General features: G+C 39.7%; 1 protein-coding gene across 1 annotated transcript in view; it reads left to right on the plus strand.

Moving 5' to 3' along the window:
- Positions 1-13532, plus strand: part of LOC149312387 (conserved oligomeric Golgi complex subunit 5-like) — a 193779-nt gene that overhangs the window by 168563 nt on the left and 11684 nt on the right. Inside the window, exons 16-19 of the mRNA XM_089524517.1 lie at positions 1694-1756; positions 6050-6153; positions 9260-9497; positions 12761-12837. Of these exons, the coding sequence (XP_089380643.1) occupies positions 1694-1756; positions 6050-6153; positions 9260-9497; positions 12761-12837 (482 nt within the window). The remainder of the gene's footprint in view (positions 1-1693; positions 1757-6049; positions 6154-9259; positions 9498-12760; positions 12838-13532) is intronic.

Raw genomic sequence — 13532 nt, forward strand, 5'->3', positions numbered from 1 at the left:
TCATTCTGCATCTGGCTATGAGGACATAGCCAAACACTTCTCCAGTCCCAGTGTTCTCCGCCAGCCATGAAATGGCTGTGTAGTGGGACTTCAGCAGCTGAATAATCAGTCAGAGGGTATTTGGTCATTGCCGAGGGTGGAAAAGAATATTAGTCTCTGTAACAATAAAAAAAAGACATGCAATTGTAAGATGGAGTTATGCCTGCATATGTCACTAATAGGAGGCCTATTAATCTCTTCTACTTAGAAGCGTAAAAGTTACAATTCCAAGATGTTTTTTAAGTCAGTGTTCAGCTAGGTTCTAAATAAACAGGAAATCCTACTATGGCTTTGTACACATCCAAAACTCCAGAACACACTGCAGAAACAATCCAGTTTGAGACCTGCTAGGGAATTCTGGGAACTGTAGTTTATAGTTTATTGTGGCACCAGAGTTCTCTCAGACAGAGAAGGCTATATGTCCCACAAAACTACAGTCTCCAGAAATCCTTAACATTGAGCCATGGCAGTTAAAGTGGTCTCAAACTGGATTACTTCTGTAGTGTGTTTGGGACCATCAGCAATGGGACCTCTTCCTCCTGCAGCCTATGTTCATCTTTATTGGCATCCTGTTTTTTTAATACCTCTGTGCTCTAAAGCTTTGTGATGACCTCTCTGGCTTGGGTGAAGCTTCATTGGCAAAGGCTTGCTCTCTTGATCTTATGCAACTGTGTTCCCTAAGTGATTAAATGAACCCTTTTTAACATGATGCAGCTTGGTCTATACTATAGACTTTCTAGTCACTGGAGAATGGCACAAGTGACACCATGTCAATATGCTGCAGGATTTTGTTAAGAAGACCCAGATCTTCCTCGACTGTATTGAACATGTTGGATTTCTTTTTGGATACTAACTAGTCAGGGGTTTTAAATCAGGAGCATAAGAGACAAAAGCAGGGCTTTTTATTTCACAATATAATTCCATTGCAATTTCTGTATCATTGACAGACTTAAATGTAGACTAGAAATTAGTTAAAATTACACATTTCACAATGCTTGGCTCACTTCTTGATTAAAAGACACACAACTCCTATAGAAATTGCTAATGTTCTTCTGGGATGCAAAGGCTGAGTAACTTAGAAATAGTTTTGGAGGAACAGATGGGGTTTTTAAGTGTGGGTTCCTTAGCTTTCCTTTTTTTTTTTTTTTTTTTTTTTTTTTAGAAAAAATGCTGTCAGCAGCAAAGAAAAGATGTGAGATGTATCTTGGGGGTGGATTTTTAGGTTCAGCATTAAAAAACCATGGAGATCCCTGAGGACCAGTGTAATTAAGAGTATTTCTTTTGCCACATGAGATCCATTGTATAATTGTTGTCATGAAATTACAGTCAGGCTTATTTTTGATTAGAATATGTTATGTGGTTTTTGTTGCAGGCAGAGAAAGTAGAGGATCTGCTTTTTCCTGTGAGGTTTCTGCTGGCTGCTTTATTTGTAGAACTGCAGTCCAGTATGCAAGAAGGACTGAGTAACTCCTGTATACGGAAGCTTGGCCTCCTACGGAGTTACATGTAGCAAGGAGTGTTTGTTGGCTTTGCTGGCACCCAGAGCACAATTGAGGAGGGGACCACTGTTTCCATATATATCTATATCTATATATTAGCACTCACTGAGAGGTAGCTTCACTGGGCTTCAGTATTTGGATACATTTTTTTTTAGGTGGTGTCCAGCCAAAGTGCCTTTCCAGCAGCTTCTGAAGAAACAGTTAGCACAGCTTTGAAGGTAAGTACATAATACAAGGGATGTGGTGACTTAGTGGTTAAAACACCAATTGTGAAGATCATAAGGTTGGAAGATTGACAGTTCGAGGCCCAAGTGCAGTGTGACGGAGTGAGCTCTCATCACTAGTCCTAACTTCTCTAACCTAGCAGTTCAAAAGCAAGCAAATGCAAGTAGATAAATAGCTGCCACTTTGGTGGGAAGGTAACAATGTTCTGTGCAGTCATGCTGGCCACATGACCACCAGAGTCATCTTCGGAAAATGCTGGCTCTTCAGCTTAGTAATGGAGATTAGCATCCCCCCAACACAATCGGTTAAGACTAGGCATTTGTGTCAAGGAGGTACCTTTACCTTTAACCTTTACACATTGCAAGAGAGACAATGTGGCGTAGTGATTGTGACTCTCGAGACCAGGGTTAAAATCCCCACTCGGCTGTGGAAATCCACTGGATGACTTTGGACAAGTCACACTCTCTCAGCCTCAGAGGGTGGCAATGACAAACCCCCTCTGAACAAATCTTAGCAAGAAAACTCCATGATAGGTTCGCCATAGAATTGCTATAAGTCGTAAACAACTTGAAGGCACACAACAACAGCAGCAACAACGCATTATATACAGACAGATGGGAAAACTGCTGAAAAATAAAAATAAACTGCAGTCAATTAATATTTGTGTTATTGTTGTTGTTTTTTCAAGTCATTTCTGACTTGTGGAAACCTTAAAACAAACCTATCATAGGGTTTTCTTGACAATCTTTGTTCAGAAGAGTTCTGCCCTTGCCTTCCTCTGAGGCTGAGAGAATGGGACTTGACCAAGATCACCCAGTGGGTTTCCATGGCTCAGTCTTGATTCAAACTCTGGTCTCCCAGTGTCCTAGTCCAATGCTCAAACCACTACACCATGCTGGCTATCTGTATTTGTGTCATTACTTTGGGTATTAATAACTACCAATTAACTACCAAGTAAAGGAAGGTTCATCTGAGGCAATATATAGTACATGGTAGGTGGGAATGAACAAGCTAAATCGGTCTGTTGCCTTCCACCAGAGCTCTTTTCCCATCATTTGCAGTCAACATAGCAGAAATTGATGATGGAAGTTTCAAACCAACACATCTGACTAGGTTGGAAAGGTCTGAACTCAGTGCTTTACATTTAGGAGTGGTTCTTGGGCTCATTCCCACTGGAGGAATAACCTGCGTCCTGATTCGGTTCTGCCTCGCCAAACAAATCAATTCCAAAAGGCCCCTTGTTCCCACTATGAAAAGGGGGCCTGTTTGGAATTGATTTTTCCCATTGGCACACTTGTCGTTCCCATAGTGAAGACAGAGCAGCCCTTCAGCCATTCCCCACCCCCATCCCTTCGGAAGGTCCCGACTGGACCCTCTTTTGCTCTCTTCTTTCTCTCCCCCATCCTCCTCCTGTAATATGTCCCAACCGGGGCAAAATATCTGGGACCATCCTTTTAAAAAAAATTTTAAAAAATAAAACTAATCGCAAAATCGATAGATTGGCAGACCATTCTACCGATTTTGCGATTCGTTTTCTTTTGTTGTTTTTTAAATCCCCTATTCCTCCTTGTCCTCCTCCCAGCTCCCTTCCTTCCTACCTTCCTGCTTTCCTTCCCGCTGCCGTTGCTTCCAGGCCTCCGCATCTATGGTGAACAGTTTATCCCTGCCCTTTTATCTTCTTCCCACCTTAAAATAAACATTGACTGTACCTCTTCCTTCCTGATGTACTCATTAGTTTTATTATAATTCTTATTTTGGTGGAGGTAGCGGCGGTGGTGGTGATGATGATGATGATGATGGCAGACGCATAGTCTGAGAGCTTGCCTCAATCCTGATGATTAGCTCTAAATAAAAGCAAGAATTTCAACTTAAAAATCAACAAGACTGTGGTTATTGATGTTCACATTAAAAATGGCAGCTGATCAACTTATGAATTTTTACACAACCGCAAAAGAAGCAAAACCACAACCAGACAAGAGAAACCCAATAAATACCAATATGACACACGGCTCTAATAAGACAAGTAGAACCGGGAACCCCGGCTCTCCTGTTGTCTCAGAACTTCCCTTTCCAGAATTACTAGAAAAGTTATGTGAAAATTTGGTCAGAGATCTACAAAGAGACTAATCACTTGCTTTAGAGCCACTTTGTTTGAAAATCTCTGAGATTTCAAACAAAATCCAAGATATAAAGGAAATGGCCAATGCCACGTTTCAGCCGGGATCTCCTCATGAAAAGAGAATTTGCTCCTTAGAAGAAGCAAATTCTCAGCTGCAAAATAAGCTAGAGAATGTGCAGAACCGAGAAAAATGGTTAAAGCTTCATCTGAAAGGTATTCCAGAATTGGTGACCCTCTCCTCCATACAAATTTCAATACTTGCATGGATGAATAAAATAAATCTCAAGCTGAATCTGTTGTCATCAGGCATAGAACTAATGCATCACTCCTTAATGCAGCAACAGCCAGCTAACAAGGCCCCCGGGGATATTATCATGCAATTTGCAAGATTTCCAAAGAAAACTTCAGTTTTGAACACCTTGGCGAGAGTCATGGCTCTTGATTATGAGGGGCATAAAAAATGACAGTCTACCAAGATATTTCAATGGAGACACTATGGAAAAGACAGTCCCTCAAGCCTTTTACAGCCGTTCTGCTCTCCAAGAGAATAAAGTACAGATGGGGATTCCCCTTCAAGCATGACATTGAGACCCTAACCGCTTCTACCAAAGCCCAAATGATGCAAATTTTTGAGACAGTTGGCATCACAATACCCACCAGATCTTGAAAAAAATGCCCACTCAATTAGACCTAATGAGACCTCTGAGGGCGATAGCTCCCAGAGAACACAGTGGCAGATAGTGTAGAAAAGAAAAGACAAATGAAACATGATCAAATCTCCAGCTTCGATGTAAGCACCCTGCAACCGCCAGGAATTCATTGGTGATGATCCTCAATGCTTTGATAGGACGTTTGCAGGTCATGGAACAAACTTAGTAGCAGCACTACAGATGCAATCTTGAGGCTTGTGTTCCTGCACTACCAACTGTCACTTTGGTCTACCATTTTTGCTGCTGAACTTCAAAAACTGAGTGACAGTGATTCATTCCAGAGAGGCGATTATCCACACAGGACATTTGGTGGGCAATTTTGAATACCCATTTCTCCACAGCTGGTAACCGATGGCTTCAGCCAGGCCTAAACTATGCTTTTTTTCTGTCTACATTGCTATTAATTTACCTGGCATACTACAAGCCTATACAGAGTTATATGTTACTCTTAAAGTTTAAAATTTGACATTTCTTCCTTCTTAGCAAACTATTATAAAAATATTAATCACAGGACAGGCTGAAAACATATGAAATAATATCTTACAATGAAAAGGTATTATTGGCACCTGTGCTTCCAAAGGAGATCAAAAAGTTTGACTCTGATCTTGAGAACAGGAGACACCTGCCCACCATTCCTCTTGGTCATGATACTTTTCTTAGTTCATAGTTAATATCTGTCTATTATCTGTTAAAGAGTATGAAAATATGTTTAATTCATAAACACAAACACACACACACCAGCCTACCAGCCACTTCATTATCCGTTTTTCAAAAATGAGACCCATTTGCTTATTTATTTATTTAAAAAATGTTTATGTTGCCTTTCAGTTCAACAAATCAAAGTTTTTGTTCTTTCCACTTTAAGATTTAAAAAAGAAGAGTAAATACACAGATGGATGCTGAACCAAAAATTATTCAGTTAACTTCAGTTTCTATAAAGCTCTAGGGATGGCTGTCACATCATATTAAACTTCTCTGAATCATTCTGTTCTAAGTGACTCTTTCCTTGTGGACCCTTCGTCAGCCCTTTGCTCCACACAAGGGGAGCATGAGAAATTCCAGCTAAGTCAACAAATATATTTATTTTTGCACACACGTAACACCCATACCCATATGTGTGTATGTACACAAATGTATACAAACTCTCACAAAAATAAATATATTGTGTAACCTAAGTGGAACTCTTCCAACTCCCTTTATATAAAATGTCGAGTTGAACAAGGGCCAGTAAAGAAACAGTCACTTGTAATAAAATAACATTTTCAGAAATATTGCTTGGTGAATGTCATAGCAAAAGAACTATATGTCATAATGTTGTGTCATTGCACAAAACAGCACTCTACACAGTCAATCAAGTCTGTTTTAATAATTTAATTTAACTCAGAGAGTGTAAACATATTGTTGATTTGTGTATGTTTTTCCTCACGGTTTTTCATTCTTGGTTATTGCTTTTCTAGATAGTCCATGATTTGATGGGAAATGCCGTGCAACCTTTACTGAACTCAGTTGGTGACTCAGTAGAAGCTATTATCATCACTATGCACCAGGAAGACTTTTCTGGGTAATGGAGTCACTTAGACATATCTATGATAGGTGTACCAGATAAAAAATAGATTCTATTATCACAGTGACCTCTCAAGAGAAGTGCTTGTCTCAGCAACCCAGCTACACTCCAATCTGTTTGTGATGAAAACACATGCTATTCTAATTATTTCCAAGCCTGGAAAGTAAACCTGGACAGCACTTTTTAAATGAAATATAAAAAGAGGATTCCACTGAGATTTTCTTTTAAATGGCTATTACTTTGATTATTTAGTTTTAATATTTTTATTAGATATATGGGGAAAATCTGGTTAAATAATGTTACAAAGGCCTGTTAAAACCATATTTTATTATAATTTGACAGATCTTTTTATGTTATATGTCTACAACATTAATGTAGAACCAGGTATTTTATTGTCTCTCCTAAGTCTTTGGGAAAATGCAGCATAATCTTCACTGAGTCTTTCAGCTCAGAACATTTTCTTTCTGCACTAGGATGTTTTCCTGATGAACAAAAGTGTCAAGTGTACAGAGAGAAAGTGAGGTTGACAGGGAGCAGGAAGTCCACTTGCATGTGCATCTAAATGCCAGCTTCTGGGGAATATGAGTGAGAGGGTGTTGTTGCATTCATATATGCTTTGTGGTTGCCCACAGTATGAACAAAATGCTGGACCATATAGGCCTTCAGTCTGATCTAACATGCTGCTTCTTAAGTCCTCATGTCAATTTTTGCATCATCAGTGTGGAGATCTTGGAGAAACGTGGCTCTTTTGCAGAACTGTGGAAGATGGAGAACATAGGGTTGCTCAGGATTATGATCGTGGCTACGGGAATTTAATTTATTTATTTTATGTATTATGAAATTTATATCCTCCCTTTATCCCATGGCTGGGTTACAAGATGGCTTCCAGTATAGGTTTAATCCCACCCCTCACCCCCATAAAAACAACTACCAGTAAAATATTGAACAATATAAAATACAAATTAAGGTTGTAATGTTAAAACACAAAGTAAGTCAAAACAGTTTAAATTGCTCAATAATGATTAGCAAAGATAAAATATTAAAAAGTGCAACTCATCCATTTAAAATCTTGAAAGCCTGCATGATATAAAATTCTTGCCCTGTTTGCAGAAAAACAGCATATGTGTGGAAATCTAGCTTCTCTCAAAAAGGAGTGTCACAGTCTAGAAGAGACTACAGAGAAGGGTCTCTCTTATGTCCTGCCCAAAAGTATCTGTCTAGTTGGCAGGACCATGGAAGGGACCTGTCCTGCAGATCCCAAGGCCTGGGCAGACTTGTATGACAACATATGTTCTTTCAGATAGCCTGCATTCAAGTTGTGTAAGGCTTTATAGGTCATACCCAGGCACTTGGAATTGTGCTCTGAAATGGACCAGTAGCCAGTGGCATACTTACCTGGATTTCCAAGCAGTCTTCAAAGGCAGACAGACCTAGAGCATATTACAGTAATCCAAGTAGGGTGGAACTATGACATAAATTATCACATCCAGATAAAATATTTCCACTAACAGTGCGGCTGGCGTGCTGGTCTTATTTGTGCAAATGCTATAGTAAAAACCTGGAACTCCATTGAAATTGAGAATCTGTGTCTTTAGAGGGAGCTTAACCCCAGCCAGTACGGGCAAAATCCCTGTTTCCTGCTCTGTCTTTTCACTGATCAAGAACATCTCTGTCTTATCTGAATTAAATTTCAGTTTGTTATTCTCACTTGATCCATTAGAAATGTCAGACACTTTAGAACTAAAGCAACTTACTTGGATTTAGAAGGAAAGGAGAAATAGAATTGGGTATCACCAGCATATTGGTGGCACGGGAACCCTAAGCATATAGAGCCTCTTCCTACAGTCAGATTTGAATATTAAATAGCTTGATGCACAGTCCTGAGGTCCTCAACAATCCAACAGTGAAAAGACTCAAGGTGGAGTCTCCCAGCATTACCTTGTGAATCTGTATCTCACCATGGAGGACTACTGTCTTTACAGAATAGTGTCACCAAGCCCCATCCCAGTGAGGCAGACAAGAACCATGCCAGGGTTGATGGTAACCAAAGCTACTGAGAAATCCAGCAGAACTAACAAAGTGATGGTCCCTCTATCCAATTTCCAGGACAGGTTGCCTTCCAAGCCCACTTTTAATCCTCTGGGAACCTGTGAGGGAGTGAATCCTAGCTATTTGAAGCTTCAGTTGTGTATACCCAGTAGCTGTGCTCAGAACTATGCTTTTGGTTTCATAGATTGTTTCTATGCCTTTCATTTTTTCTGTGTGGTGACTGAAAAATTCAGGAGCATGATTAGTCATTCCAGTGTACAGGTTTTCTGTTCCAATTTGACCCTATTCTGATGCAGCTCTGAGTGCTCATCTTCCCTCAGGAAATCCAGCAGAAAATACTGACTTATGGCAAACATTGTATTGAAAAATATGCACAATCATGTTCCTTTCTAAAGTGGTGCATCTTAAAATATACTCACACACATGACACTAGAGGTCTTGCTAACATTTAAAGAATTCTCATACAGACTCCTGATTCACTTTATTTAACGAAATCCCATGAGATGTGGATGGCATGCATTTTGAGGGAAGCTTGATTCCTCTGGTTACTTATAATCACACTCTGCAGTTTAGGGTCATTCTGCCCAGATTATAAGGGAATGCATGTATAATCTGTGATGTAGCATTACAACACTTTTAAGAGACTAAGTAAAGAGGGTTTGGGGTCAGGTTGGATTGTTGGCAGCATAATGTGTAGTCTAGGATGATGTGGGTTGTTGTTAGAGAATTACACCAACAGCTGGGCTGTTTAAATTTAAAGGATAGATTTAAAGTGTTAGGCTTCCAGCTGATGAAAAAAAAACTCCATGTGGGGGTGGAGGGATGGCATGTCATGTCAGAAAGGCAACAACGGAAGAAGAAACATTTCAGATGCTGCTCCTAGAGGGAGCTCCTTATTTTTCAGTCCGAAAAAGGATACTGTGTTTTTGCAGCCTTTGCTCTTCTCTTGTCTTTCTCGGGACAAAAACAAACAGCACAGTTGCAAAACACTGTTCAGTTGATATCAACAGGAAATTAACATGCCCTCCCTTTTTTTTTTATATCCTTTTGGCAGGTCACTACCCACTTCAGGAAAACCAGACACCCCTTGTTCTCTGTACATGAAGGAGCTCCAGGGTTTCATTTCAAGAGTCATGAATGACTACTTCAGGCACTTTGAATGTTATGACTTTGTCTATGAGAGTACTGAAGCCATTGCTCAGAGAGCAATTGAAATTTTTATCCGCAACGCCAGCCTGCTAAGGCCATTGGGTGAAGGTGGGAAGATGCGGCTTGCTGCTGACTTTGCGCAGGTAGATGAAAGAAGGCTGCCTTTGATTTTATTTGTTCACATGCACTGAACTGCGCAGGATGCTTTGTTGTCCTGTGTTTTCTTCTTCACCTAAAAATGTCCACCAGACTATATGACACAGGGCAGTATTTCAGATGCCTAGATTGGAGTTTGAGAAAAGCAAATACCATAAGGCTGTTGGAAATATGCCTTCTCTTTACATTCTTCATTGCAGCAGTTGTAAACTTTAGAGCCCCTGATGAGTCCAGTTTAAATCGAGAGCAAAGAAAAATGCTGGTGAGTTCTTTCCATAGGCAGCTCTAAAATAGCATTTGTGACCATTGCAGAGCAGGGAAAGGTGTGGCCAAATGCAGTTCTTTTGTAGAAATTACTACTTTGGATTGCAGTTCCCCGCATTTCCCTGCTGGCTAGGAATTCTGGGAGTTATATCCCCCAAAAATGACTTTTCTAAGCTGTGCCAAACTTTTGTGGCCACAATCATAGGAAAGACCCATTTGTGCCTGCTGCACATAACTGATGATGTGCCTGAGTCCTAGCAAACAGTGATTCAGGAGTAGTCGTTTGAAGACAAGTATTTTAAGGCCATACAGAGAGCATAGATTTCTTATGTATACAACCTGAACAACAGTATAGTTTGAAAATTGATTTTTTTTCTGCTTTAGTGCCCCATTTACAGACTTTCTAAGCGATCGCATCTTATGAAATGTTCATCTACCAAATTTCAGACCCAGTCTGAGTCGGGTCACTTTTTATTGGGGAAGAAACCCCATCTACACCTCCTTGAGATTCATGATGGGAAAAGAGGTGTAAACGTAGCAAAGAAATGATAAATAAGGTTAATGACCAGTGAGTGATCTCACTGGGACACCACTTCAAAGACCGCTATTTTTTTAAAAAAAATTGCCACATTACACAAGATACAAAAGTGAGAATGTGAGGCAACACCCTAGAAATAGTGGGCAAGATATCTGTCCACAGATGGTTGAAAAACATCCAGGCTATGCAGAAAGCTTACCTTGGAGGGCAGGGTACTTCACCCAGGACATCCCAATTGTTAGGAAAATGGACTATATTTTGTCTAGCAGACAAAACATGGATATTTGTAGAGCAATGAGCTTGACAGATACTTGAAAGGTGAAAATAATCACTTATACTGAACACATAGCTCAATTTCCACTTTTTTAGGACTGGTTACAAAATATTTCCTTAGGTTAGTGAGATACACTTGTGGCATTTTCTTGACATTTATATATACCATGTGGTATCATTTAGAAACAGTAATACCTTATGATCTGCTCATTATGAAAAGCTTTGTTCCTGTATAACAAAGCCAGGTATGTGGAGGTTACAATAATTTGGACTATTTTCCATCAAGTTAAGTTGGGAGTCATATTTTGCCCTTTAAATGCCATGTGGATTTGTTATTCTAAAAGAACTGAAACATGAACATGATGAAGTTAGATGAAGGGGAAAAAACCAATTTTTTTTTCTTCAGTATCTGGCACAAAAATGTCTGATGACAATGGGTTTCAGATTAGTGAAGGGGAAAAAATGGCAAAAACGTTAACTGGCAAAAATAATTAGGTTGCTATTATATGGAATAAGATACTATCTTTGTTCATCAAAATAGAAAAGATTGGTCCAGGAGAACTGAGATAATTTATAATTTTTTTCCCTCATGAGTAAGGGTTAAGTAGACATGGTCTGAGTTGGGTCTTGATCTGTGAATAAATGAATATATGATTGGCCCCTTGTTTCTACAGCAAAACAGCTTTACTATAGCATTTGTTGCTGAGGATTCAAGCTGAATACATCTGAAGATATTTTTATTAAAATAATAATTAAAATAAAATAAAATATTTTATTAAAATAAAAATTTCCATTTCCAATTACATAAAAAAACCCACCAGTGATACTTTTATTTGTCCAGCCAAAATGCACAGATGAATGCCACAGCTTGTTTCTGCCAAAAGGTAGGTGGTTGAGGAGCAGTGGTGTCACCCCCCACCTTGGGATGTCATGGGGTGCAGACTGCACCCCCCACCCGTATCCCCCTAGTGATGCCACTGTCCATAGTTCATTATTAGGGCTGATACTGTGGCCCAGAGCTTATAATTACTTCTCTCTGCCAGCTTTAATAAGTACTCTTAAAAAGGAGGAGGAAGACCAGTGCCTCCCTGGCCCTCCATCACAACATGAAACTATCAGCCTCCCATTTTTAACAGTAGGTCTGATGTTACTGTATTGTTAAGAGTTTCTGTGAACCGACCAATCTTCACTGTCATATGTCACTGTCTAATGGTGGGAGGAATGTATAGGTCAGGGTTGTGTGTACATATGTGCCTTCAACTTGCCTGTCGATTTAGGGTGACCCCATGAATTTCCTAGGATTTTCTTAGGCAAGGAATACTCAGAGGTGGAATAGCATTGTCTTCCTCTGAAATATAGCCTACAGCACCTTGCCAATCCCTCATTCAGGATCAAGCCACTCTCAGAAACACAGGCAGCTACACAGTACCTATATCTTAGCATGTAAAATGTCATTGCCACCTCTTAAATGTTATTATCATGCTTTGAGGAAACTCTAAACCATACATTAATGAGGACCAGCTTCAGCTGTTAGATTCCTACTGGAAGACACTTCTGGAAGGCCACATGATTGCTACCTCTGCCAGCAATTTAGGTTCTTAAAGCTGTTGAAGTACAGAGGTGGAAGAAGGGGCACTGGATGTCATGAAACTATTGTCCATTTATATGATAGTGAGACTTTTCTTGCCAATGATGAATAAAGATGTTAAGAAGTACTTTGGCTTATTCTTGGCTCATATTTAGCATTGCAGAAAGGAAATGACAGTCCAAACTCCATCGTATTCTGAACAATCAGATATAGAAAGAAGTGGACAAAAGGAAACCAGAATAGGTTCATGGGCTTCTATAGGCTAAATGTAAGCATTCCTTGCCAATCATCGCTGTATCTAGGCAATACTGATGAAGATACTAGACAGCTAGCTGGTTGTCCATGGATAATGAGCCCGTGCCATTCATTAATTGACAGGAAATTGACGAACCTGGCCTTCACTTCTGACATTTCCGCACTAAACTAATTGGCACACATCTAGTCAGAAACACTGCCAGTGAAGCCTGACCTTGTTTTTTGTCTGTAAAGTTTACTTATTTAAAAGCTTCCCTCCCTTATTCTTGTCTGTCTGCTTTGTCATGGGACTTTCAACCCCAGGCTGAAGAGCAATTCATTTTCTTTCACAGATGGAGTTAGCAGTGGCTCCCCTCTGCAGGCGAGTGTCTGATCTGGGGAAGTCCTACAGACTCTTAAGATCATTCAGGTAAGTGGGATTCAGAATATTTCTAAACAGCAGGCACCACAATTTCCATTTTTTTCCATTAAACAAACTTGATGATTTCTCATTTGCATGGGAATTTAATTAAAACCTTCTGGCAACATCACATGTAAATTACCAACAAATTGGTACGTGTTGTTTTTTTCATTTCCCTTTAACATTTTCTCTGTGTCTTGGAGAATTTTGTCATGCAAATGTCAGCTAAATTGTACCTCTGCTTTTGTTTTCGGTCTTGCAATAATGAGATGTGTAGTCACACTGGGGGCTTGCCCCCTTAAAAACAGAATTTGATATGCAGTGTTGGGAAACGGTTTAATTAAAATAATAGGCGGTTAGTACAAACAATCACCTACGAAATTTAATAATAGGGTAGCATGAAGATTACGAAGCAAAGCAGCAAACAACTGTAAAAAGAAGGAGCAAATTTTGTTTTTCAGGGGCGATGCTTGCTTTTATACAGCATGAGCAAAGCTGGGCCTGCACTTGGCTTCTGCTGCCTTTTGGTCTGGATTTTCCATGGTTCCAGTTTAGATCTATCAAGTTGTGATAAGTCACACTCTTATGGAGGAGCAAATTTTCCAGCGATGGAGGTGGAAATATGCTATATCATGGGTTGATTCCATCTCGTTGCTCCGAATAGGCAGGAAAAACAGGAGAAAAATCTCCTCTCAGCAAAAAGT

This window comes from Sceloporus occidentalis, unplaced genomic scaffold, assembly GCF_023333645.1.
Source record: "Sceloporus occidentalis isolate IW3139 unplaced genomic scaffold, rSceOcc1.0.p SCAF_5, whole genome shotgun sequence".
Classification (NCBI taxonomy): Eukaryota; Metazoa; Chordata; class Lepidosauria; order Squamata; family Phrynosomatidae; genus Sceloporus; species Sceloporus occidentalis.